This window comes from Passer montanus, unplaced genomic scaffold, assembly GCF_014805655.1.
Source record: "Passer montanus isolate IOZ18808 unplaced genomic scaffold, ASM1480565v1 scaffold2, whole genome shotgun sequence".
NCBI lineage: Eukaryota > Metazoa > Chordata > Aves > Passeriformes > Passeridae > Passer > Passer montanus.
In genome coordinates, this window is record NW_024366591.1 from 5,045,443 (window position 1) to 5,072,323 (window position 26,881).

The following is a 26,881-nucleotide window of genomic DNA, read 5'->3' on the forward strand; positions in this document are numbered from 1 at the left end:
GACAGTTAAATCAAGAGTGCTGAGATAGAGGGATGACACAGGCAGACTCAGCTATCTGCTGACCTAAGACAGGTTGGTGGACTCAGTGGTTGGTTGATTCTGTGGTGTGTAGATATGAACTGCAGATATGAAAGCCAGTCTATAGGCTGATGTAATTTACAGCAGGTGTTAAAGAATGCAACATAAATCTTTATAATGAAAGGTTCCATGAAATGATGTGTGTTAATTGCAATTAACTGACCAAATGCAGTTGCTTCTTTCATTCTGCATGTGGCTTGACTGTAAAGTTATACCAGGTCTTATCTGGAGAAACAAAAAGGTGAGGACTTTAGGAATCTTGCTTAGATTTCTTAAGACTTTATTAATTAGTTGATCATATGCATGAAAGGATTAAGTCAGATAATCTTCCCTTATAAAGGTGAGATGTCAAAGAAGGTTTTTACTCTTGAGACATTTGCATTGTAATGGCCTTGAAATTTGTTCCTTTACCTTCTTTCTGGATACAGTACACACTGGAACACCCTTGGAGGCATGCGTGTAAGGAGCTGGCCAGTTTTCTTTGCCTCCATCACTCTGGCCCTGTTGGATTACATGTGTGTTTCCTGGGAGTGGGCTCCTCCATTTTCCTTCTTTGTAGCAGCAGGTGTCCCAGGGGAGCTCTTAGCCTCGAGGTATTCCACCGCTCCGTAGGTCACCATGGACAGCACAAGCACAGACAGTACAATGTATGTTTTGATGTAGACTTGCAATTTGGTGCTGTAAGCAAAGGCAATGACAAATCCAACTGATTCCCAGAGACGGTAATTTGCAAAGGCAGCCTCCTTGTTCTTCTCAAATAAAATGCCATAAAGTGCTGCAAGGAAGGAAGAAAGGAAGGAAAAACATGTCTTGTGAAGATTAGATCTGTAACCACATATTTTCTGCAAAGGGAATAAATAGAACACAGTGGGGAAGACAGACACTCCCTCATAAATGTCAGAGAAAGGAAAATACAAGCCTTGTCTTTAAAAATTTGTTGTGCTTCTGTGAATTGTAACAAGTGAAATAACAAAACAAACATGACAAAATAGAGAACATGGAAGAAAAGGGGAACAAAAATGCGAGGAAAGAAAAAAGGATGTGCTCTATTGAAGTAAGATGGCAGGACTTCTTTTTTCAAACTATTAGCTACAAAAATCAAGGGTTTTGCACTGGTGAACGAGCAAGTAAGGAGGAAAAGGAGGCCTTGACTTTGTGGAGTCTCTGTGTATGACTGTTGATAAGCTCGTATCAAATCCTTACAAGTTTTCACAACATAGGCCCAGATTAAGTATGCGGGTAAGACGTCTCTCTTAATCAACCAGGTTTTCGAATTTTCAGCTCCTGGATGGGTTAGAAAATAGAATATCCTTGATGTATACAGAACTTCCAGGCAGCAACTGGAAAATTTTCTTGACATAGAGACTCAGTTCAACTGATCATCCTAATGAACTTGTGTTCACTGGGAAGCCCCCAATGCGCTCAGTCAGTTGCACACTCACCACTGGAATCCAGGGAGGGATTCCAGCTTTCAGGTCTGACTAGTGAAGCACACAGGGAAGAGGAGAGAGCTTGCTTTCCTCTGGGTGCTGAGCTAGCACCAGTGGTGATACAGAACAGGACATTTACTCTCACTCAGACATGGTGTGCACAGACGGAAGGAGAAGAATATCATGAACTTTGACTCTTTTCACCCACTTGCCTAACAACACATCTGTTGGAAATATGTCCATTCAGCCAAAAGGCAAAGAAGAATGCAAAGTTCTCTGAAAATCTGAGTAGACTCAGCTACCCCTTCAGTTTTGTTAAGCAGGGGGAGGCTTCATCTGTATGAAAAGCTTATATGTCCTGATGACTGCAAGAGGACATTTACTGAATAGTTTGGGCATGATGGAAAATCTGGACAAGTGAATCACAAGATGTACTTAGTTCATTAAACTGGCTGAGTGGAGTGTAGATATGATAGTCCTTCATAGTTTTGCCTAATAAATGAAAAAGTACAAATTGTTCATTCTGATTTCCTGATGTGTCCAGTGTTATCTTCTGGAAAGGTATTATTAAGGTTTCTGATGCCATGGCAGTTCTATGTCTAAAGGTTCTCTGGTTTTCAGCTGGTACTTGTTTGCTATTTTGAAGCAAATTGCCTGGATGAGCTTCAGCAGGACCTGCTGGGCTGAGTGAGTGAAGAGGCTGCTAGTTCTGAAATTTTACAGTTCACTTCCATGGAAATTATCCTGGTTTTCTGCTGCTGTCTGTTTTCCTAATTGTTGCCCTGGTACTACTAGGCATCTGCTAGAAATTATTTTAGAGTTTAGGTTTATAAACTCTTTAGACTCATATTCTTTCTAAAGACACAAGTCAGCCCAGAAAGAACTTGGTTTTACTGTAGTCATCCTGATAGTTCTGTGTTACACAATGGTTATGCCCAGGTAGAATTTTTGTCAGTGGGTAATATCAGCATCTGTGCTCAAGTTAGGTAAAAAAGAGCACTACACACTCTGAAATGAAGTAGCTTTCATTGGAAATAAGTGAGAACGTCCACACACAAACACAAACATGTCAGGAAAACTTTATAAGATGAAGTGACTCATCCACCGTGAGCCAACATGTCCTCTAGGGGGTACTCAAGTATTAAATATCCACAGGAGCACAAAGCAAACCAAAGAATGCCTTAAGTATGGGGCACAATGCCATTTGTGTCTTCACTGATTAATCTACTGGCGCCCAAACAGCACTCATGGGAGCTTAGCAAAGGAAGGACCACAGACATGTTATTTTGGAGGTCATATCTCACCTCATAGTCTTTGATGCTGGGAATTTCTTATGTGATGTATATCTGCATAAAACTTCTGAATGGGAGAAGACATTTAGTCCTATGTGGGTATGACAAACTGAAGATCCTGTTCTGGGATGCAGCATTGTTGGGTAGTGTCACTGCACCTCTCTATTCATCACTTTTACATCATCACTTGATATTTCACTGTGACAATATGACAAAGTGAACTTTGTATCATTTTACAAATGGGAGTTGTGAAGCAGCTGAGTAAGGTACAGACCAACAAAAAAAAAACCAAAAAAACCCCCACAAACCAAAAAAAAAAAAAAACAAACCACTATGCGAGGAAAAAAACATTTGGGTGTTTTCTAAATGTGAAAAATTTCACACAAATGTGAAATTTTGACAAGTATCTTGCACGAGTCTGGCAATGGAGATGACATGAAACAGTGCTGCAAACAGAGATTAATCCTGTCACATAGTTGCAGAGCTCACGCACCATCGAGTAAGCATGAAGCACGGTCCACTGTTTTTGCCACATCTGGGGGTTTGGAAACTACAGTCACCTCCCAGCCACCTTCTCCAATACTTAAGCCCTCTCCAATACTTACCCCTTTTTTTCCCTAATGTGGGCCTCAGGTACATTTTTGTCAGTCATGCAGGGACCTTACTGAGGAAAAATGCTCTCAAGGACATCTCAAATTTCTGTAAATCCTAGAAGAGAGGGTACAAAGCCCTGTTCTTTTCAGTGGTGTCCAAGAAAAGCGGGCAAGAGGTGATGAGCATAAGTTGAAATATATGTGCTTTCCTCTGAATATCACAATTTTTTTTTTAATTATAAGGGTGACTGAGCACTGTCACAGGTTGCTCAGAATGGGTGTGGAGTGTCCTCCTCTGAAAAATATCAAAGGGTCTATGGACATGGTCCTGAGTAAGTGGCTGTGCCTGGATGGCCCTGCTTTAGCAAGGGAGTTGAAGTCGAGGTCCTTTCCATCCCTAACACCTACTGTGATTCTGAAAGAAGGACAGTATCCATGGACAAGTCTTTCTGGATAAGACAGAAGCAGGACAAAGGACAGGTCCTTTATTCTAGTGGAAGACTAAGATAAGCTCTCAAAAGTGTTAGGAAGAAACTTGCAGAGCAGTCAGAAAACCTGTAGCTGAAGAAGCAGGAAATGAATGAACAGCTTTGCTTAAGAGAGAGAAAATCCTCACTGCTCTCCTTCCATGACCCTAAGTATTATTAAGAGCACTGATTTAAAATTTTTACCTAAGGCACAAGCCTCTGGTAAGGATGTGAGATGATGAGAGGGTGTCCCTTGATGTATGAACTAGTTCTCCTCTAGGGGATATGAGCTGGAGCTGCTGGAGGGGCAGAGAAGGATGCTGGTCCTTGTGTGTAGAGGCAGGACGTGCTTGAAAGGAGATCACTATCAGTGACAGACGATGGACTGCCATGTTTTCCATCTGGCTCTCCAGGAGGAACATGGCACTTTATCTAATGGGTGAAATCTTCTAAGGCCCTGAAACAGCCAAAGGGATCAGAGGAAGGACACATAACCTGATGTGTGCCCAGAGGAGAACTTTCCCCAGAAGTGATTTTGTAATGATGTGATATAATTCCAGCTTAAATTGTTGGCAAAGAATTCCATACTTTGACTATGCATTGTGTGAGAAATACTGTTCACTTTGATTTCTATAAAGGCTTCTGCCTGATAACTTTATCTGGTACCACTAGTCCTCCTATTAGGAGATACATTGAATTTCAAGTCACCTTCTCCAGACAATTAATTACCTTACTGACTGCTTTTCTCTTGTCCAGGGTAAAGCTTTCTAGCTTTTTAGTCTTCCTTCAAGGAGAAGTGCCCCATGACCTTCCTCCTTTTTATTGCCTACTTATGCGCTATCACACTGGATTATGAGTTTTGAAATGGAGTAAATCAGAGCTGTATGAAGTTACTTGGCTGCATAATATTGCTTTCTGTGGTTTTCTCCTACATTTTTCCAATATCTCCTAACAGACATTTTTCTTCTTTTGTTGCTGAGCTTTGAGTTAATTTTTATCCAGAGTGTTCTCCTTTATTGCAAAAGACAGACTAAAAGTATAATTCTTCTTAGTTTCTAAATTACTTTGAAATACTTATACTTCTCCAGAATATTTATTCTGAAAACCCATTACTGTCTTCTGCAGTATTCTTCTCTTTTCATGTTGGAAAAATTGGTTCAATGAGTATTTTGCATTCTTACTCCCAACTTGTTCTATTTCTTCTGCTTTCCAACGAGTTAACATATTTTAGATGCTGTCTTAAAGCCATTATCATTGTTATGCAGCACTGTTTCATAGATTCAAAGATGCAGACTCTTATATCTCGAGAGAATACATTTCATTGTCACTGGGACTTACCATTAGTTTGTGTTTGCCAAACAGCATCAGATACACCCCAAAGACCAGGGATTACAAAAAACACAGCAAGCTGCTTGGGATCAGGTTTCCAGAGCAGTACTGTTATTATACAGCTTGTGTTCAGAACTGCAGCTGTTGATTTAGAAGGAAATAAAAAAGAGAAATATAGATGCAATTATAATCAGGACAGATTGTGGTAGATTACACTTTTTTATTCTACCCCCAACAAAAACACAAGGCAATATTAAAATCTGTGGTTCATTGAGCTTTGCGCTGGCTGAGTTGATATCACATGACATACAAGACAATGCAGGCCTTTCAGTGTCTAATTCATAATTCTGAGCAGTGTCCTGAGCTGAGAGATCCTCAGCTCATATAGCTGTAGCACAAAGGACATGAACCACTGAGTAGGAGAAGTAGCTTTTGAAAGGCTTGCAGTCACAATGCGAGGCATGTGAGAAGGGGCAGCAAACACACTTCTGCTGTCCTTGTCTTAAATTAAGTTTTCATTTACGGCCAGTGGTGACAATTAGGGATTTCTAGAGGGTGACTTTGGGTCTTTCTTTTGAAAAGTGGTTTGTAAATGAGTCACAGATTTTCGCCCCCACAGGCTGAGTAAAATGACTGCTAAACAGAATTGAGAGGTTCAGAGGTCTTCCATTTCTACCACTACAGTTCTGTGGGAGATTTAATTGTTTATTGCTACTAATACGTGTTTTTGGGGTTTTTTGTTTTTGGGGTTTTTTTTTGGTTTTTTTTGTTTTGTTTTGTTTTTTTGGGGTTTTTTTATATCTGAGTTTTATAGACTGAGACACACACCTAGAACAGACAGAAGAATTTTTGAGCTAGTGACTATAACAGAAAATGCTTTACATTTCTTCTTCCTTGTCCGGGTTTAAAATTTCCTGTGGACAAAATGCCTAGAACGTCTTGATGCATATTGATCTATTCAGTGATATTTCTAATAATACAAATTATTGCATAGTGGAAATAAGATATTAGTCCACTTCAGTATGCATAATGCATAAAGAGGCACAAAATATGTATTTCTTGGTATTTTTTTATGCCTCTATTACTCATTGGAACAATGTTCTCTGGAGATGGAGATGTTCTTAAATATGCAAATCTTTTCTCAAGGCAACATGAAAATTACTGTCCCATACACAAATCCCTAAATTATTCTAGCTTGATACATTACTTTCTTCTACTTTTCTCCCTATAGAACAAGTAGTAAAAAGGACAGCAGGCCAACCTTTAAAAAGCTTCCTGAAATTTCACTCAAATTTCCAAGTTTGTAATTTCCTGAGTCTCAGGTCAACAGTAACTTGCTTTCACTCCATAAGGGTGAGGAGGTTTCAGCCCAGTGGAGAAATCCTACTTATGATAGTGCGAGTCTCAACATCTGCATTGTAAGATCATTTGTCATTGGCTGCATCAGAGCTATAAAGAGCAGTTTCTGCATAGATAGAGCCCTCAAAAGCAGGTTGAATTTACATCACCAGCAAAGTGATGTAAGGCGAAGACAGCAATACAGTGCTTAACTGTGAGCTGAGCTGCCTCTCTTCTCATTAATTAAGTTTGTGAAGTCTGACTTTAGATTGACTTTGGTTTTAATTGATAGCTGACAGCAAGCTATCATTTTGTACATGCAAAGGAGGGAGTAGTGGATGTGATTACATGTGGTGATCAGTCATGCAAGAAATGTTTACATACCTAATGAAAATAGAAGTTTTCTACCCATGAACTGTGAGATCTTTCCGAAGAGCAGAGAGCAGAGGGAATTTATACTTGCAAAGCAGATCATCATATAGCCAACATATTGTATCCCCAGGGCACAGGTCACAAAACTCTGGAAGAAAAGGGGTAGTGGTGTCACATTTTCTTTGATAAAAATAAACAGCTAAAGTTCAGGGATCTTAGCCTAAGTGTTTGGTAAATAGCCAGCATGGATGAAATAAAAAGAGCACAGCTAGAGAGTTTGCTGACAAGTCTCTGGTGCATTGACATAGCTGGCCTTCAGGAACAACTTTACTACCCCAGTTCCCAATCAGACTGATGCCATGCAAACAGGGGAATAACAAGCGGAACAAATCTAAGCACTGCTTGCTGTACAAATAAAACTCCTGGAAGTAGCATTAAGAATTTTCTGCCCTTCCCATCATTGCCCAAGAGATGAAAATTGACAATTGACACTATGGTCATGACAGAGCAGCTCCGAAAAAAAAAGAGGACCTCTTCTATAAGAGCATATAACCAGTGCAGGTTGCCATGGAGTGCCTCTTTCAATCTGTTCCAACACAGCAATAAGTGCACCATTCCATCTGATTTTTATCCAAGCTTTGAAACCTTAAGTATGAAAGAAAAAGCTCAGGAAGGCTGCCCTCTTTCCTTTGAGGCTTTCTCAGCAAAAGCCAGGAGAACACACCTGCTATATGTCTAGGTTTGTTGAGAAACTGGAGGAGCAGAAGTGGTTTTAATCACTTCAATCTGTCAGGCTCTGGACCTGTGGTAGTGACTTGTGAGGGCTTTCAGCCAGCCATGTTGAGGACTTGCTCTCTTACCGTAAAGGTTGTCAAAATAAAATATGTGGAATGTGCACTGACTTGCATTTATGCAAGCTCTAGGGAAACCAGAAGAGGAAGGAAGATATGAAAGCTTTGCTGGCTTCTGGCTTTTCTCCCAGTTTGTTACTTACAACAAGGTGAAGAGTTTGAACCTGTAGCTCTCTGCTGTGGCCTCCACTGGTGAGTTAAGCTCTCTACTGCATTTTTTTTGAGGCTGTTCCAAGGGACATATCTACTGCTGTTTGAAGATGTCACTCAAGGGTCATTCATGTAGAAGTAAGCAGTAATTTTGCAATCCACAAATCATCATTAAAAAAAAATCTTCATTTGACAAGTAAATATTGGTCAGATGTAATAGTAAGATGCAACAGCACAAAAAAATCAGGAAGAAATATATTTTCATTTACATCCATACCTTTGAGTAGTCACCAGTAAGAAATGCCTGTTCAAACCCACTGTACATTGTCAGAGGGATTAGAAGACACTGTCTTTTATCTTTAAGATGCCGGAAAGTTGCTAAGAATGTAGACCAAAAGGATGGTTTTTCTTTCTCAGTCTCTGCTTGGTTAGATTTGATCTGGTCCAGAAATATAATAACCAGCAGCACAGCTAGCACACCACTAGCTGCAAAAAAAACCAAAACAAAACAAAAAGTTCATGAAAAACTGAGGAATGCTGAAAGAATGATGGGAAGTCACTTGCTGCTGTTACTGTTCTGACTGCATGTTTAGCCCTCTGTGGGATATTTTGGCAGCAGCCTCAGATTGCACTGTAGTGTAAAGCCATTTCTGTATAAACAAGAAGGCCTGATCTACATGCACATCTTCTGCATACAGCTGTGCACTCGTAAATCTCCTCAGCTTAGCTGTGGCTGGCCTGTTGTGACAGCTGCCGGGCCAGCTGCACAGCCACAGAGGGTGATGGTTCACCCTTCCAGGGCAGTCCAGGGGCACAGGGATGGGAGCTGGCCAGAAACAGCTCCCTCAGGAGCTATCAGAAGGCTTTAAATCAACAAGAGAGAGGAGTATTCACTTCCAGTGCCAAGGTTTTCATGGCTAACGGGGCTCTTCTTTCAAATACATGGAAAGAAAACTAAATGCTGTCTTGAAACCCAGTATATGTTGTGCCCTATTTTTTTTTTTTTTGGCTCAGAACCATGCTTTGAGTATGCATTATATGCTGTTTTGAAGATGATAGTGAGCAGCTCTAGCTAACTTGAAAAGATGGAAGTTATAGCTTTAAACCCATAATTTCCAAGCAGAAGCAGCATATAAAAGAATATATGGAGTAGTTTATCAGAAAATTATCATTCATTTATAAATCCATATTTGTTGCTTGTGTAGTGAATCAAAACAATTTTTTTCATGTTATCAAGAAGGTAGCCATGCCTCATAATATACATGAGACAATCATAGATTCACAATTGATTGCTTCATTACAGATGCAGGGCATGATAATGTTTCCTTACTTATGCTGACTAGAATTCCATCCATGGAAAGAACTACAGTTCAGAGTAAGAGGAGAACTGGGCACCTCTTTCCATTCACTTTACTTATTTAATGTGCTACTGTGTTATGTTTATGGATATTGTCTCTACTGTGAACTTCTAATATCCAAATACATCAGCAGATTTACAATAAATTGCCTCATTTTTTTATTGCTTATTATTTTTCATCCATGTCTCCTAAAATTTCTCCAGTGTCCTGGTTCTCCACTGTGGCTGAGCTGTAAATCCTTCATGATTCAAGTTATTACTGGTTCTGCCAGAGTGTTTATGAGTACTTTTGGACTAATTGCTGGACATAAATGCATGAGAGCAGGACATCCAGGTCTTCAGAAAAAATATGTGTAACAAATATGTTAAATGAATCAAGGGCAATTATAGGAGATAATGGCATGGCTGAATAGCAGTTGGTATGACCATAAATAGAAACATTCACAGTCCTTGATAAAATGAAATAGCAGAAGAGTTATCCATTATTGTCTCTCCCCAGGCTGGCCAAAACAAGAATTCAGCCACCAAATAGAGGACACATTTAAAAAATGTCTGTGAATGAAATATTCAGCCAGTTACTTTCCCTTGAGGTAAGAAAAGACATCTCCTTTATTAAGAGCTTAAAAGAAAAACAAAACCCCACTGGCGCAGGGTCAGGAGGAAGTAGGGTTGCATTCACTTTGCATGCACAAAGCCTAAGGAAGTCCTGTATATGTTAGTCATCAAATTTAAATTTAAATTTTACAGACAAACATGCCTTTAACAGAAAGTCATCAGCTCCAGTACATTCTGGGAGGAGAGTGGGGGCATATTTTTTACACTTTCCCACCAATTAGGTGGAAGATGGGGACAGAGGGAGAGTTTTCCGCAATGCCCTTGTGCACTGAGACTTGGCCTTGCCTGGATTGCATATACTCTGCTGGAGTGTATAGCAAATTCTATGCTTCTGTCTCAGCACAGAGACTACATCTATGTTCTGAGACTCTGAAAATATTTTAACAGAGCTAAGGTGCACATTGCCTTACCAGATAACGTTCCTTTATCCAGAGAATAACTTCTTTTGAGTGGGATACTTCTTGGAACTTTTCTCACTCAGTTAGTCCTTGCACACCTATTTTTCCTTTTAATGGCATCAGCTTCCCTGTTTTTAATTATTTTCTATCCTTGTGCAAGGAAGGTCTATAGCAGCTGTAGTTACTAAATGGAAGATATGCCAATTTGCCTGGATGAATTTTGGTTACCACACTGGGCTTCAGCTTTATTCCAGGTGAAAAATGTAAAGAATATCTTTCTCCTTTAGATAAAAATGATGAAGCTCTGGCAAAAATCATTAGAATTATTTAGGAAGGAGTTGTTTATAGCTCTCACATATTTAATTTTCCTTTAGCAAATTTGATTGAAGGAGAAAGTCAGAAACTTAATCTGCAAACCATGTTAGATTCCATTAGTACTAGCCTCTCCATCAGTGATACTGATTAAAGATTGTGTGGATTACTCACCAGTATAGACCCCTACCAGTGTGTAGATTAAGGAGTTGGAGGGTCTTTCTGACCCAGTGCTGTTAGTGGTATCAGTCAGGCAGTCATATGCTCCACAGCATTCCAGGTTGTCTTCTGAGATCTCCCCTAATTACGAACCAACAGAAAGGCAGGTCAGTGGAGAGATCAGATAAGTATACACTATGTGTAAGGAATCCAGTGCTTAGTGATTGGTTCTGGTTTCAAGTCTTTCCTGATTAGAGGTATTTAACTTCAGAATCCCAGTTTAACACACATAAATTTGGTTTAAGAGAAACAAAAGAGAGACTGAACACTGAATTAATGGTTACATGAGGACAGGGACTAAAATTAGAGGCTGAAAACTGAATCCAAGTTCAATTTGCAGTATTCAAAGTTTGAGTGTATATTTTTACATCTTAATCATAATACCTCATGAGATAAGTCTCCAAGTTTACACCAGCAAGGGACTGATGGACTTCAGTTCTTACAGCCACCCTGCATTTTCCCTCTCCAGATAATTTCTGTATATGGTAAAGGAACAGAAACCACCTCAAAACATTTTTTTAATAAATTCAAATTATGATTACTCAGTATTGCAGTCTTCCAAGTAGCTTGCTTTTTCTGACTTTATTATTTTACTACTGCTTTTATAACTTTCTGAGAGCACGCTTGAAACTAACAGTACAGCAGTGTTTGGAGTAAGACCTTTGTTTTGTGCAGTCCTATCATTTTTTTTGCAGGTCAAAGCCACAAACACACATGTACTCACACATACTCTCACCAGCACACTGTGCCCATTTCCTCCAGTACCCTCTTCATAAAGAGCAAAGGCTAACCCAAAGTGTAACCCTGAATAAACTGTCTACAGGAGGAGGATGATCCAAACCCCACACAATAATTTTAGTGCTTTGACTGCAGAATTTGTCTCTGGTCCAAGCACAATAAAGGGCAGTACATCTGTACCTTGGCTGATTCCTTAAGGAAGAGCTGATCCATAATTTTTCAATTCAGCTTATTGTGTAACTACTTTTAGTGTGTTTTTCCTCATTGCTTCCCATTAAAGATGTGATGTAGATCAGCTGTCTAACCAGCTTCATAAACAACTTTAGGTTTAACACAAGATAAAATGTAATAATGTAAAGAAAATAATTTCCTTATTATAGTCACTACTACTACAGACCCTCAGCAAAATTGCCATTTGCAAAAGTTGAGTCACATGAATGAAGTGTGAAAGTGTGTAAAACAAGTTTTTTATCGGTTCCTGCATCATCTGAAGATGAAGCTGCACATGCAATTAGTCATATGCAAGCTGTAAGCAGGGTTTGCAGTGCTTCTCTTGAATTAAAACTGTAATATTGTTGAGTGAGGAAGGATGACTCTTGTAATTTACACTGATTACTGTCTTCAGTTGTGGTATTACCATATGGTGTAACTTTGCCTTGCTGTGTCTGGATGCAGTGATGCAGGCAATACATCTCGAGTAGGTACATCTCTGAATTTTATGCATTTTGATTCTCCAGATACATGCTGTATCTTTCCTAGTGCTCAGCAAAATGATACATTTTAATGATCATGATACATGAAAATATGAATGGATGCCTTTGCACAAGCCTCAGAGGAAAGAAAAAGAATTGCGTGACTGGAGATTCTTACCCCCTTGCCCTAGCAAAGAAGTTCCCTCTAGATTAAAGTTGTGTCTCACAGAGAAGGCACAGTAGAGAAACTTATGTTATAACTGCTCATCATTGTTGTGAAGATGTGCTTTGAGAGTTGTTCACATGAACGCAGCATTTTCTGAAATCCTATGTAATAGATAAAAAAATAAGTATCTTTAAAATTTGGAGGAACATCCTCAAAAGTAAAACTAGGAAGGAATTTAAAAGACCAAAAAAACAGTGTTTCATTCCTCTTGTTAAAATTATGTATGCTTTGAGGCAGAGGAGAGTCAAATGGTTGCAGTCTGTACAGTCCCCACAGCTGTACCACTGCCTCTACCCTGCAAGTGAAATCAGAACAGACAGTCCCTCCTGAGATATCATGTGTCTTTGGGATCAGGTCAGCAGGGCTCCACTGCACTTGAAAAGTCTGCTAGCATTCTGCTTTAATGGTGTTTCACCTACAGTTACTTAGGTTTAAAGGAAGGATGATTCTATGTTAGTATCACACCTTGTGACAACTACTTTGTCATAAATCCAAAGATACAAAGATGACATTTAGCTTTAACCTAGTAGCTATTTGAGAGCTCTTCAGAGGACATACTGCTTATCTGAGACAAGAAAGAGGTAACTTCTTGCTACTCACAGTAGCAGTGTATATGGAAAGTTGTCTCCATGTCTGGAGAACAATCCTGTTTTGATTTTGACAGGATGTGGAATATGCAGGAGACTGCAATGTTAAGACACCACAGCATTTTGAATCTCTAAGGTAGCATCCAAATATTAATTTGTCTTCATAACTACCCTTTTAAAACTGACACCAACTACATGCATGGGAAATGAGGGCACCACTGCTCAGTGATTTCTTCAAGCTGCATTGGCATCTGCTGTCTGAGCCTGAAATACAGCAGAGCAGCCCCAGCACACAGGCTCCTGCCAACAGCTATTGCTATTTCTTCTTGACAGCTCTGTAGAACACTCATTTTCAGCAAGCCCAGCAAACAGTCTGACTAATTTTGAATGCATAACAGCAAACTAACCCAATACTACAAGCTTTGCAAAAAGATTTTGTCTATTGTTTTAAACCACTTTTAATAGAAGTCAGATGTGAAGGATTGTCACTGCCTGCAGCAAATCTATGCTTTGCAATACAGGAGTAGAATTCAAACAGAATTCAACAGAGTTCTAATTTTTAGCTATTTATCTGAACTCTCTTTATGGCTGATTTTTGATAGAAAATAGACACTTTCAAAGAGAAATTTATCTCATCTATTTCAGATATCTATCCTCAGATGGGCTAACTCTCATCTGAAGTGCCTGCTTCCACTGACTATGAAAGCTCAGCTGCAGAAATATACCTCTTATCTATCAATAACTAGTTGATGTTTATAGAAAGAAGTGCCAAAATTTTTAATACATTTTACCTTGGTTGGAAGATTGGCTAAGTATCAAGGATGAGATAAGATTTCCCCAGATGCCGGAAGTCTGAAACACCAGAAAGAAGATCCCAAAGTATTGGCTGATAATGTCTTTAGCATTTTTTCCTGCTTTCTCAGCATACAAAGTGCCAGCAATAGTGAGATAAGTACATTTGGCAGACCAGAGTGGTGCTCCTCCTAATCCCAGGATCATAGAGGTAGGGATAAGTGTGTACCTGCCAAAGAACACTTTATTTAGCATAGTTGCTACCATTAGCATAATAATCATTTGCCCAAGGATCCAGCAGCAAAAATAGACATCAAAGAAATAGATTTATGCTTTTCATGATACAATAAATCTGTTACATAGAATCAAGAGAAGGCCAGCCTTGTGAAGTTTAGGCTGTGCAAGCATATGAAAGACTGTGTGGGGACTAGGCCTAGGCCAGGCTAGCTAGGTCTGTGCTCATGTGCCATAACTTCTCATAAGTTAAACTATGTTAAACTGAGAACTAAATTCCACATGCACTTCAGAAGATGGATATTGACAACTTTCCTCTACAGAGTTGCAACCCTTGTCACTGGAGAGCAGTAAGTTGTTCATCCACCTTTAGAAAGACCTAGGCAGGAGTTAGCCTTCTCCTGTGGTCCTCTTCTCCCAGAGCTACTGTCTGGAAGATAGTCTTCCCTTCAACCTTTTCAAAAACAACCCTAGAAGTCTTTTGACTTTTAAATGAAACTCACAATTTTTTTTTTCCCCAAAGGAGAATCTCTGCTACAAACATGAGTTAAAGAAGTAACTTCAGGTGAGTAGATGGATGTATTCATTCTGACTCTTTGCACATTTTCACCTCTCTTGTCCACATAAAACTGGATTTATTTATCTTGATTTCTTCCAAGTAGCACCTTTTGCATCCAACTTTCTACTTTGCAACACAGAGTTAGAGTAGAAATGGAGAAGCAAAAGAAGAAAAGACCTTGTCCTTACATATTTTGTTTGAACACGACAAAGAGTGTTAAAGTATTTAAATCCTACCAGCTAGCATAGAAGTTCCCTAAGGAGTAGGCGATGTAGCAGCACATAGAGACTACAATGGTCCACTTGCAGCCCAGCTTCTTGATGATGATTGGAGGCAGGAACATGGAGGATAAGGTGAGCGCAGCATACAGTACACTTAGGGAAGCAACTCCCAGGCCTTCTTCAGCATTGAGACTGCTCTGCAAGGACAAAAACAGCAATTAAATTTTATCACAGGTACATATTATTGTGGTGTACAGAGAGTGGCTTTGGGCAGAAATAGAGAGACACAGCATCTGGGGGTTGGGTATTATTGTCTCATTTCCCCAAAAGAGCCTGGTTATGGACTTGGAAACTTCTTCAAAATGATAGACCATTTATGAAAACATTACACAAAACCAGGTGAGGATTGCCCAGATTTAAAGCTTTGGTAAGTCATTCTTTATATTATTTCATGTTATTTGTTTGAGTTTCTCTTTGAAAACAGGTTGAATGAAAGATAACCTCTTTTCTTGGCCTTCATTTGTTGTCTCAGGCAGGAGTATTCTCAGATCTGCGTTGCAAGGGCTAGCATAGCAATAGTGGCAGATTCTTTGCTTTAAACTACAGGTCTGATAATTTCTAAGATTTTCAGAGGTCAAGGTCCAAATATCTTAATAGGTTTGCAGCGGCCCTTGCTCATTGGAAGTAATTGATTCACTCACATTTTCACAAAGAAGGAATAACATTTTACTGATCTAACCAGGTTTTATAGTTTTATGCTCAAACTAGCTCTCTTGTCTTGATGCTCTGAAAGTTGAAATGAAAAGATCAATCTGGGAGACCTGGGCAAGCTTGAAAAATGGGTCTATGCAAACTTAATGAGGTTCAACAAGTCCAAATTCAAGAGTCAGGACAATCCCAGACATGAGTACAGACTGGGAGAAGAACCCATTGAGAGTAGCCCTGCAGGGGAGGATTTGAGAATTCTGTGCATGAAAACCCGGACAAGAGCAACAGTGTGTGCTCACAGCCCAGAAGGCCAGCTGCATCCTGGGCTGCACCAAAATAAGTGTGACCAGCAGGGCAAGGGAAGTGTTTCTCCCCCTCTACTCTGCTCTGGTGAGTCCCCATCTAAAGCACTGCATCTAGTCCTGGGGTCCCTGGCACAGGAAGGACGTGCACTTATTGGAGAGGAGAGCCATGAAGATGATCAGAGGGAGGGACCTCCTCTCCTAGACAGGTTGTGAGGGTTGGGATTGTTCAGCCAGGAGAAGAGAAGACTCCAGAAATTCTTCATTGCAGTCTTACAGTACTCAAAGGGGACATTAAAAAGTGGAGATGTGACTTTTCACAAGGGGAGATAGTCATAGGCCAAGAAATGGAAATAGTTTCAAACAAAAAGAGAGATTTAGAGTAGATACTAGAAAGAAAATCTTTACTGTGAGGGTGGTGAGACATTGGAACAGGTTGCCCAGAGAATCTGTGGATACTCATCCTAGGAGATGTTCATGCCCAGACTGGATGGAGCTTTGAGCAACCTGGTTTAGTGGAAGGTGCACTTGCCCATGGTGGAGGGTTGGAATACAATGATCTTTAAAGTCCTTTCCAACCAGACCATTCTGAAATTCTATGCTGCTTAGCAATGTTTTCCTGATTGTTTTTATTAAGAGGTGATACTTCAGTATGATTTTGGAAGGGGGACTGGATGCTGAGGGCATGGCACTGGAGAACATTGTAGGGGAATGAAACTGCTGGTGGCTTCATGGAACACTTTCCGAGCCTGCAGTGGCTGTGCAGTCTGGTCATGCAGGACTCTGGTGGCAGTCGTGCAGCACACTTGGAGGAGGACAGTGAGGTGAGGACAGTCTCTGTTAGAGCAGTGCCAAGGCGTTTGAGAATTGGAATGGTTATTGTGTAAACAGGCAAAGAGGCTTCCTGATCTCAGAGGTCTTATTTTTGAAATATCACGTTTGGTTTTGCCAGTTACAACTTCCAAAAATTAAAAGTCAGGCTTCCACAATCATATGATTTTTACTGTCTAGGTTTTTTTTGTTTTAGTTTTGGGGTTTTTTTGTTGTTGTTGTTTTTGGTGGGCTTTTATTTGTTAGTTATAGTTTGTTATGTATAGTGCTTGGTTTGTTTGTTTGGTTGGTTGGTTTGGTTTTGTTTGTTGTTGAAGGGGGTGGGGGAATCTGTGTAGTGAACTATTGAAATTAATTAGGAAAAAATTTAATACTCCAGTACTTACAGGTTCACAGGTTCACAGAACCTTCTCAGTTGGAAGGGACTCACAGGATCATCAATATTATTCTTAAGTAAATGGTCAATGTATGGGCATTGAACACACAACCTTGGTGTTATCAGAACCAAGCTCTAACCAACTGTTTCAGATGGTAGGACTGACTTGCAGCTTCTAGGGTTTATTCTCCCCTGCCTCATTAGTCTCCCCAACTAATAATATCTCCATCCAGTTTTGGGACTGTTTTTGCAGAACAGCTCTGAGTTCAGAATCTGACAATGCCAGCAAAGAAAATCTGGTCAAGGAGAGAAGAGAGATGTACAGAACAAGGACGGGCCTCTTCCTGAAATGAGGTCAAACTCATTATTATTGCAAACAAGTTCATCATGTTATGTATCAAGTTCCACCTTTAAGGCATACAGATTCCCACTCCAGTTGGAAAATTCAATACATACATTAATATCCTGCCTAAAGTTGCTTGTCAATGTCTTCTATTCATTTATCAGCCATTAGACCAGCAGAGCCTTTTAGGCTGACAAGTTTCTCCTTGTGTTTATCTACTCAGAAGCATTTGTAGACAGTGACAGAAACACTCAATCTTTTATTTTAGATGAGCAAGTGAGCTCTAATGGTAACCTGAGTATTGAAGTCATTCTAGAAACCCATCTCTGCTACTATGTTTTAGGATGTTAATGCCAGTAAAGCCACAACTGCCTTATTAAAAAATACTACTTTTTTACTATTATATCATGAGCCTAGATATTACTGTATTATTTTATACTTATTTAATAGTTTGGGCATAATTTTTAATTATTTTACAATGCTGTACAATAATAATTATTATAAAATGTTTGGGCATAATTTTTAATTATTTTACAATGCTGTACAATAATAATTATTATAAAATCTTAGCAATTTATGAATATTCAAAACAAACCCTTTCCAGAAACTGAATTGTTTTCCATTTGACAATATCTTCTTTTGAGAAAAGTTATCTCAGGTTAATATTGTTTTCTGTTTCCATTGAAACAAATTTTGTGGATCTAGAGTAGTAGCATGACACAAGCATGTGAGCTATTTGAGAAATACTAGAATAAAATATTTAGTAAATGCTGCAGATCTGGGTGAAGAATATTAACCTGCAGCAAGGAAATGTCCTAACACACCTCATAAAAAATACTGTGCATGCCTTCTTCACACACACCATGGAAAGATTGTGTTTCACACTACCAGTTAGCCTGATGCCCTTCCATACCAGCTGTTCTGATATCCAATGGGAGATTCCCCTCTTACCTGCAGACTCTGGAGTCCTGAGTAAGCAGTAAAGAGAAATAAAAATCCAAAGGAAATGACCAAAACATTCTTAAGATTCCTTTCCATGTTGACTCACAGAAGACAAAAGGTCTGCCAGTTGCCAAAGCTGATCCAATTATTCCAGGGGATGATTTGAGTTGGAGAAAAACAGCTTATGCCTTGGAAAAGGTCACTTTTTTCTGTGTTTGTAGAGAAAAGAGTTGCTAATTATTTGAAGACTGACCAGTGAACTTTACTTTTAAGTAGTACTGAAAACTTCTTATGGAGTTGTTACTCATTCACTTGTTGTTACTCAGGCAATAGCCAACAGTCCCAAGGGCACCTATCATGTTTTTTACAGAGATATATGGGTCTCTTGCAACACTTGCACCTATTTGAGTACTGAAGTAATATATTATATGGCTCTCTACTATGATCATCACAGAAGAAAAAAATTGCAAGCTGTAAAATCACTTTCTGTCATAAAGATACACAAGTCCATAAGGGGCAAAGATTAGATGTTGTACTCAAATCTATATCAAGGCTCTTGCTTAACTATGGTTACAAAAGCATTCTAGGAAATGAGATTGTGCTACAGCTCTGTCTGCATACACCACTCCATAACTGGGCAGCACAGAGTCCCAAAGCTGCTGGCTGTTCGGCAAGTGTGACAGCCTTTATGCATGGGGAACCTGGGGACTTTGGTTCCTCAAGTACACTGAGTCATACTTACGAAAATTATTTTTCCCCATCTTTCTCATCAATGCATAAGCCAAAAAAAAAGAAAGGTGGATTGAGCAGATAACTGAAAAAGCAAGTTCCCCTCCCCTTCTCTGGCCCAAAGACTGGTAGGGTGAAAGGACCCTTTCTGCATCTGTGGCAGAGGAGGGATGTGAACTTGGGAGCAAAGCGGAATCAAAAAACATCCATGCTATTATGTAAACAGGTCTGTAGCGTGTCCACAGTGTCCATTGAGAATGCACAGCTAAGACTTGGTTTAAATCCCACTAGATGGCACAACTTTGTTTCCCACAGGGACAGTCACGGGTAAGGGGAGGGAGCTTTAATGCAGAGATTCATTTAAAACATTTACGAGGTCACAGCCAGTTTCTGCTTTGGAGAACATTGCAGTATGTGCCTTTTTATTTTCTTCTTTTGCCTTATAATCTTTGTGAATGAAATAATGCAGAAAAGAAAATCTTTTAATTCTCTATTGTTACTGGAACAATGTTGTAAGTCTAGATAATGGCTTTTTATTTTACAGGCTACTATGCTCAGCATGCAAACTCCTTGAATGAGATCACAATGTTGCTCTTGTTTGGCAGTGTTTGTAAGCCTCTACAAGGAGCTTAGACCAAACTGGTGGTGCTTTCCCCATCTTTTCAGGTTTATGGATTTTTGCAATTTTCACACGACAATATTTCAGAAGAAATTTACACCTGGTGATAACATGAATATTTCTGTTTTGGACCCTTTAGAAAAGGTCTGCAAAATTCTAGGAATTTGCAGTCACAGGTCTAAAACAACTGAAAAAAATTATTGAGAATATATAAGAATAATGCTTATCCTAAACAAAAGCACAATTATCACTCATTCCAGCACAGGCAAGAACCTGCAAAGAATAGTGCAAAGAGCACTATTTATTTCAGTTCTCTTTCTTGACATTATCAGTAATAACAAGAAAGCTTAAAAATCATCATCAACTGGACACTATTTTTAAAATGCAGTGTTGGACAGGTTATCTGATCAGCACTTCTGCTCTGGAGGAATTCCTGACTCCTAATTCATCACATCTTCTTAGCAGCATAATATTAGAGAGCATGTAGGGGATAGTGGTAATTTGTGCGTGTAGGGCTTTTTTTGTCTTCTTTCCATTGATCAAAGGCATTCAGCCTGTTTCACATGCCTTGCCCAGAGCTTTGGGTTATCCAACTGACTGGTCCCAAGCCTTAGGAATGTGCAGAGTCTTTACCAAAGGGATCTGATAAGGCCAAGGATCTTTTCCTTTGGTACCAGGTAGCTAAAGCTCTAGCAGGCCTGCTGTGTATCACCCTTGACACTTCTTTCATTCTTCCTGCCAGTCCGAGATTAAGTGAGCCTCAGGACCTGTGTGCTGTATTTGGGGATTAGGTTTCACACAGAAGACTGCAGCCACCAAATGAAAAGTACTTGCAGGGTACAATCCTAAATATGGGAGATGGAGGAGGCTGGTTAAATTCATTTCTCCCTCCCACAGGTGATTGCATTTGTTTTCACCTGTTTATTTTCTCAGGGCAAATGAGGGCAGTCTTTGCTCAAAAGATTATAGCACCAAAGGCTAATCTTTGGATGATTTTGTGCTTCATAATTTCCCTATTTACTCTAGTCAAATTTATTGTTTAGGCAGTAATTTTACAATAACAGAAGAAAGCCCCACAACACCCAGGATACTCATCATAGGATTTTCTGTCTTAGGAGGCTTTTAATTGGTTATTTCCTTGGTAGTACACAGTATCCCTTGAATCTATCTGTAGAAAGGATGACTGCCTACACAGCATCTCCTCTCTTGCTGTGAAAGCCTGGCCATGTTCCTTCCTTATTCTCCTCCTCCTTCACCTGTCTTTGTGCCCTGCTCATTTTGGATTTGGAGCAGGAATGACTAAATGTGACATGTCCTGCAAAGCCCAGTCATTTCTGACAAGGGGCATTGGAAAATACTACCTGTTACATGTTGAGAGAAGATCACAATCTGAAAGTGAGGTAACAGTGAGCTGAACAGATCAAGCAAGAAAAGCTGTTTTCTTCTAGGAAGGGGGTTGTAAGGAAGTTGCCAGTCAGTGAATACATTTTGCCCACAAATTTGGAGCAAAATAATTTTTGTAGTGTCAAAGGCTCAAGAATTGTAAGTGGCTCCGTTTTGTCTATCAAGGTTTGAACATCTCAACCTTCTTCGGTATTTCATGTCTCATTTCCAAATTTCCTGTATTTCCCACATCCTCTTTCAAATACTTCTCTCACACCAGGCAAAGCATCCACAGATACTGTCCTTTCATGTGTTCTTCCAGGATTCCCTCTGCATACATAGCTGTATAGACATGAGTATGCCACTTCTGTCTGAACTCTATCTGCTGATGTCCTCTGTCTTTCTCCAGAGGAACCAAACTGTCTACCTCAATCTTCCTTTATATCCTTGATGTATGCCATCCTTCCTCCATTCCTGCTTTGCTGTTCCCTAGCCATTACCCTGCCTCTGTCTCTGCTTCTCCCTTCTTACCTCATCTCCTGAGTGCCAGCAGACTTCTTGATTCTTAAGGGAGTGGCTTGAAAACTGCAGGTGGTGCTCTTGTTTTACCAGTTATTACACTACTTTTAGCCTCACTGGCTGTAAGGTGTCTCTCTCTCCTTTTTTAACACCACTCTTAATTTCTCACGAGGTCCATTTCCTCCAGTTTCACGCCCTATTACTTAGGGAAGAGAAGAGACACTCTATCTTCTGGGTTGGGAGACAGGTCATGATAGAAAGAGAAAAAGATCCTAGAGGGTACAGGCTTGAATGAAATGGACTTTTTTCCTTAGAGTCATGTAGGAGACTTTCCCTGCAGGACACTTGTCTGCTCTGCTGAATGCAGCTCTCCAAATAACCAATATTGTCTTTATAATAAAGACAGAACTCAGTTTAGGATAGGATAATGTGATGCCAATCCAGATTCACTCATAAATGTTGATGATGTGGAGAAACAGTTCCTTTAATTGCTGGACTTCTTATAGCTGTTGCTCACCTCCTGAGATTTGCATCACTTTTGGCTGGATTTCCAATGCATGAACCTGTGTATGAGAGTGTTCACAGGCCTAATTCTAGCCTAGGAAGAAGTTCAAGTGTTTTGAAGGTAAGACGCTGCCCTGTAGAGTATCCAGCCTTTCCACAGAGGACAGCCAAAGAGGTCAGACTCTCTGGGCTGACAGCTGCCTGTGAACAAGCCCCTGCTTCTCCACCAGAGTGGTCTTCCATTCATTTTCTTATAATTAAATGTTTTTATCTGGTTCAAACTCAGCCCAGTGACATTTTACTTCCTCAAAACTGTTGCCTGAGCACTGATGTAGTACTTGGGCCTTGTACTTGTTTAGATGTTTCAGAATAGCTGCAGTAATCCCATTTCTAAGCCTAAACCAGGGACTGTGACTCAGTTGGTTAGACTTAACACCCTGCTAAAATAAACATGCCACTGTGTGATCTGTGCTTTTATAATGAATGGGTAGGGAGGCAGATCCTGCATATGAACAATGGACTTTTGTAGGGCAGTGGCTCTGAAGTCTTTAGAGCTATTTACTGGAAACCACCTGATTGCATACTGGTTGTTCACATGAACTTGCATGAGAAATTCCTTGAACACACCCATGATGTGGGCTGGGAGGAGGGACTCCATCAGTAACCCAAATGATATACATTTCCACATTTTCTCTTTTGTTCAGAGGTGGCAGCTCATGTTATTAATGGCCACTATCAAGCTAGCTCAAAAAAAGGTCTGTAGTGATCAGTCAGGATGCCCCTATTGTTGAAAGGCTATCACTAAGATTTGTGATGAATTTATCAGCCAGTGGAAATAAAAAGAAGAGAAAAGAATGGGGCTTGATCCCAGAGAGCGGAGCTGCTTAAAGACATGTTGCTGTATATGTCCTGGAATGTGGAGGTTCTCATCCCTGATGCCTCCCACCTTTCTTTTGTCTATTGGTTACACCCATGACTGAACACTGACATAAGGGGAATATTTACAGACTATTTACCACCCACTTGCCATCACTGTAAATACCTATATAAAGATATCTAAGATAGAAGGGGAAGTAGCCTGACTCTCTTCTTCCGAAAGCCTTGCTTTTGCTTTCTTTCTCTGAATATAATACAGCTACTTGTAAAAACAAGAGCTACCAAGCAGAAGTGCAAGCAGGGGCTCTTAAGAGTGAAATATTAGAAAAAGGAGCTGTACAGGCTGGTATGACAGAAAGGTGTTGTTATGGACAAAATAGAGTATCTATAATTCAGAATAGGCAACCCTGCAGAAAATTTTGATGATAAAATTTCTTCCGTATTCCAGTAGATATGATCAGGTGCTAGGGGCCAGTTATTACCTGGTTTACATGGCCTTTTCTGTGGCACAAAACATGAGGAAACTACATAACCTTCTCCTAGGGTGACAGGGAGTCTCTCCCAGGTCTGAACAACAGGCACTTTCCCTTGCCAGTATCGGTAAATCATCCAGGACATTATTTCTCTACCAGCTGTCCCTGATCTCTTTCCCCCCATCTGCAGCCCTGTCTTCTCCCTCCAACCAGTGACCCATTAGTCCACATATCCTTGCGTTCAAACAAATCAATTTACCTTTTCCAGTGTCTTCCTGTACTTTGAAATTATGAAGCTGTTATAGACCTCCCTGGAAACAGGTACCAGGGCTCAGCTGGAAACATCTTGATGGTTGCTGCTCTGAACAATCTGTATACTTCTAAACTTACACTGATCTTTATAGAAACTGCCCGAATATTCTCAAGAGAGTTGCAAAACTCCTACCCCATCCTTGTTTTGAAATTATTCACCGGTTTTGTCAGTCCTTATGTGAAACTTGAACCAAGAAGCAAACAGTATGTAATAAGATAGGTCATATACAACTCCACCTCTAGCTTATCATCTGAAAAGAGTGATTGCTATTTTATTCGCACTCTTGCTTGCATAGTAACTCACTGCGAAATGTTTTTTTTTCCACCAAACTGCTCCCACTTCCAGAGAAGTACTTAGATTCCTAATCAGTTTCCATTTCACATAAGCTGTACCATAACTTCAGGATGGTGGGGACTATCAGTCACCCACACCACAGTATGATGGGCACACTGTGGAGGCTTGAAGGTGAAAAGTGACAGCCAATTACCACCAGTTCCTTTGTCATTTAGCAGTACCACACCAATAGTCACTGCATGCAGAGAGTTTCAGCTTTCATTGTATCTGGAAAGTCATTCTTCTTGGGATTTTTCCTATTAAAAGTTACTGATGGAGCATGTTCCAGTATTCACTGCAATCATTGGAAGACTTCCTACTTTGACAACAGTTGCTTCATCTCTTCATAGTCCTGCGGATGGATGTCCTTGCCCTTCCCACGTGAAAGAGTTAAAGTTTGATGAAGTTAGCTTAAGCAGGAGGCTAAAGAGTTCTGAGCATTGTAGGACAGTTCTGAAGAAATGTGGAGGAAAAGCTTTCAGAGCAGTGGGCAGGGAATCTAGAACCAATATTTAGTTCCTAACAGACTGCTGACTTTAATAGGCTATTTGTAGGAAAGCACATTTCTATTCTGTTTGCTGGATTCCCTAAGGCCATCAGACAGATCAGAGTGGACTGAATATGTCTGTAGCTACTTTTTGTAAAAAATCAATATGATTAACTTTCAGAAATTACAAAAAATTATGCTAAACATAGATTCCTCCACGCCAGACCTCGGAGGTACAGTAGTTTTAATTATTCAGCATTAAAGTTGGGCTTAATTAAGTTTTATCTGAAACATTCTCTTCCAGAAATAGCTTTTTAAGTGACTGTAAGAATTTTTCTTAAACAGACAAATAGAAAGAAATCCAGAGTATACTACAGAAAATTTCAGTGTCTTTTTATTGTGAGACCTCTTCTCTGCAAAGGAGGAGGTAATTAGGGAGTAAAACCTTACCATATGGAGAAGAAGCACAGGGAGTTTACTGGAGCAGTTAGAGAAAAGCAAATAAACTAATGGCTTGCTCTTCTGAATAGGAAATACTTAACTATCAAAATCTTCATATCCTCTTTAAATCTTCTAAACACTTTCATACCTCTCTATTAAAAGAGTGGAATGCACAGGAAGACACTTTCAGTAAATGTACAAAATCCATGCTACAAAAACATGCAATGAATGGCAATTAATTTTGACTTTCATAATGAGTTACTTTTGCTTTGTTTGTAAATATGCCCAATTGCCCCTGCTACAGTCACTTTCTTGAAGCTGATCCTCTGTTGAGCCTTGAGGCTATTTTAAGCTATTGCCCCTGGGACAACTGTGGTGCCTTTGATCAGCACAGAATTTAGGCAGTGCAGGGTGCATGGGCCATTTCTCCAGAAGGCATTTCTACAGTGGAGAGAAATTATAAAAGCAAGTGGGTCTTTAATATTAATCCAGCTGTTCATGGTGGCTTTTGCAGGAACTGGAGCTGTAATGAGACATGGCTTGGTAGGTAATGGTGCAGATTCTGTTGTGCAGAATCCCTCTGCAGAGATGAAAACCCAGCCAGAAGCAGTCATCTCTTCCTTGTCCTTGACATTGCTACTGGAGAATCACCAGGATCTTAATCCCTCTGGGCTCAGTTTTGCAACAAGAAGAGCTCAAACCTGTCTTTTGGTTGGAAGAATTCTTTTACCCTTTAGAAGTCAAGGTCCTGATATGGGCTTTTGATTAATTATACTTTTAAATATTTCTCCTTTCTATTTATGTTTTGAGTGTAGGTGCAGAATTTCAATGAAGATTGGCTTCTGCTTAGAGCTGTTTGGCAGCATAAGTCATGCAAACCTCAGAGAAATAGATTAAATATTGCAGCCTAAGGAGTTTGCTGAAATTACAATTCAGAATAAGTAAAAGTCCTTTAATTTCAGCTTTTAAACAGAAGTTGGACTGTCCAAAGATGTCATCTATGAGGCATGTCAAAGGTTTTTGACATTTGAAATTATATCTCCAGTACCAAAGAGGGCCGGTCAGTTTGTAGCTTTGTGCTTTTTCCTCCCTGCAAATGTGAGTTATTTCTTTTATCCCTCAATACATCACCAGTATATTGTTGTTTGTGGAACTGCTTGAATTTAGTACCTGAGAATCAACAAATGAACCATTTACTGACTCTGAAATTGACTTTTATAATTGAGAGACTGCTGGAAATATATGTATATCTGAGGGAAGCAAAAATCAAACTGCGTTGTATAGTTCGTTCACAGCAGATCCAAAAGCAGTTATGTTGGATAAAAGTTATAGAATTACATGACTCTCAGAGGAATGTACCACTAGACATCAGCTAGTCCTGCCTCGTGCTCCAAGTTGTGCTGCCACCAGCACTTAGTCAGATCAGCCATGTGGCTTGGTATAACACGGTCTGGACTGAAGCTGGCGTTCCTGTACCGAGGACAACCATAACACTTCTCTCCAATGACATAACATGGGACAGTGGGAATTTCCCATGGACAGTTCTGCTGATGAAACTTATTCCTAAATCAGGAAGCCCTGCTGCGGAAACATTTCCTAGAGACACAAGTGACCATCTTGCTCAGACACTATGTACTTACAGAGAGAGCTTGTTGTTTCACAGACTGCGTGGGTACCCTTTGCAGCCTTACACAGTAGGTAGTGCAGAGTGGCCTCTACTTTTTAGACTTGACTGTAGTGCAAAATTAGGCTTATAGCCACATATTGTGCCTTAGTCTTCATTTTGAGTTCCTACCTTCAATCATTTTGCAAGTAATGGGCTAGTGTAAATTACTGTGTTAAAATCTTGTTC

The 26,881-nt window shown here is 39.8% G+C and overlaps 1 protein-coding gene across 2 annotated transcripts; it reads right to left on the minus strand.

Moving 5' to 3' along the window:
• Positions 1 to 373: 373 nt before the first annotated feature.
• UNC93A (unc-93 homolog A) lies at positions 374 to 18,448 on the minus strand. 2 transcript variants are annotated; one of them, XM_039707542.1, is made up of 8 exons: positions 18,362 to 18,448; positions 14,866 to 15,047; positions 13,836 to 14,065; positions 10,753 to 10,882; positions 8,178 to 8,382; positions 6,912 to 7,047; positions 5,199 to 5,330; positions 374 to 853 (listed from the first exon to the last, which is right to left on the minus strand). In XM_039707542.1, exons 1-8 carry the CDS (start codon positions 18,446 to 18,448, stop codon positions 588 to 590), a joined length of 1,368 nt encoding a protein of 455 aa, XP_039563476.1. In that variant the 3' UTR covers positions 374 to 587. The 2 variants fall into 2 exon arrangements, with proteins under 2 accessions (XP_039563476.1, XP_039563477.1); XM_039707543.1 differs by lacking the exon at positions 10,753 to 10,882 and having other exon boundaries at positions 8,178 to 8,386.
• Positions 18,449 to 26,881: the final 8,433 nt, after the last annotated feature.

Bases quoted from the DNA above. Each gene is read 5' to 3' on its own strand.
- UNC93A (XM_039707542.1), bottom strand. From the start codon at position 18,448: ATGGAAAGGAATCTTAAGAATGTTTTGGTCATTTCCTTTGGATTTTTA. The intron at 15,048-18,361 runs GTAAGAGGGGAA...TTGTCCTTGCAG, and splicing joins CAGGACTCCAGAGTCTGCAG to AGCAGTCTCAATGCTGAAGA. The intron at 854-5,198 runs GTAAGTCCCAGT...CCTTCCTTGCAG, and splicing joins TTGGCAAACACAAACTAATG to CACTTTATGGCATTTTATTT.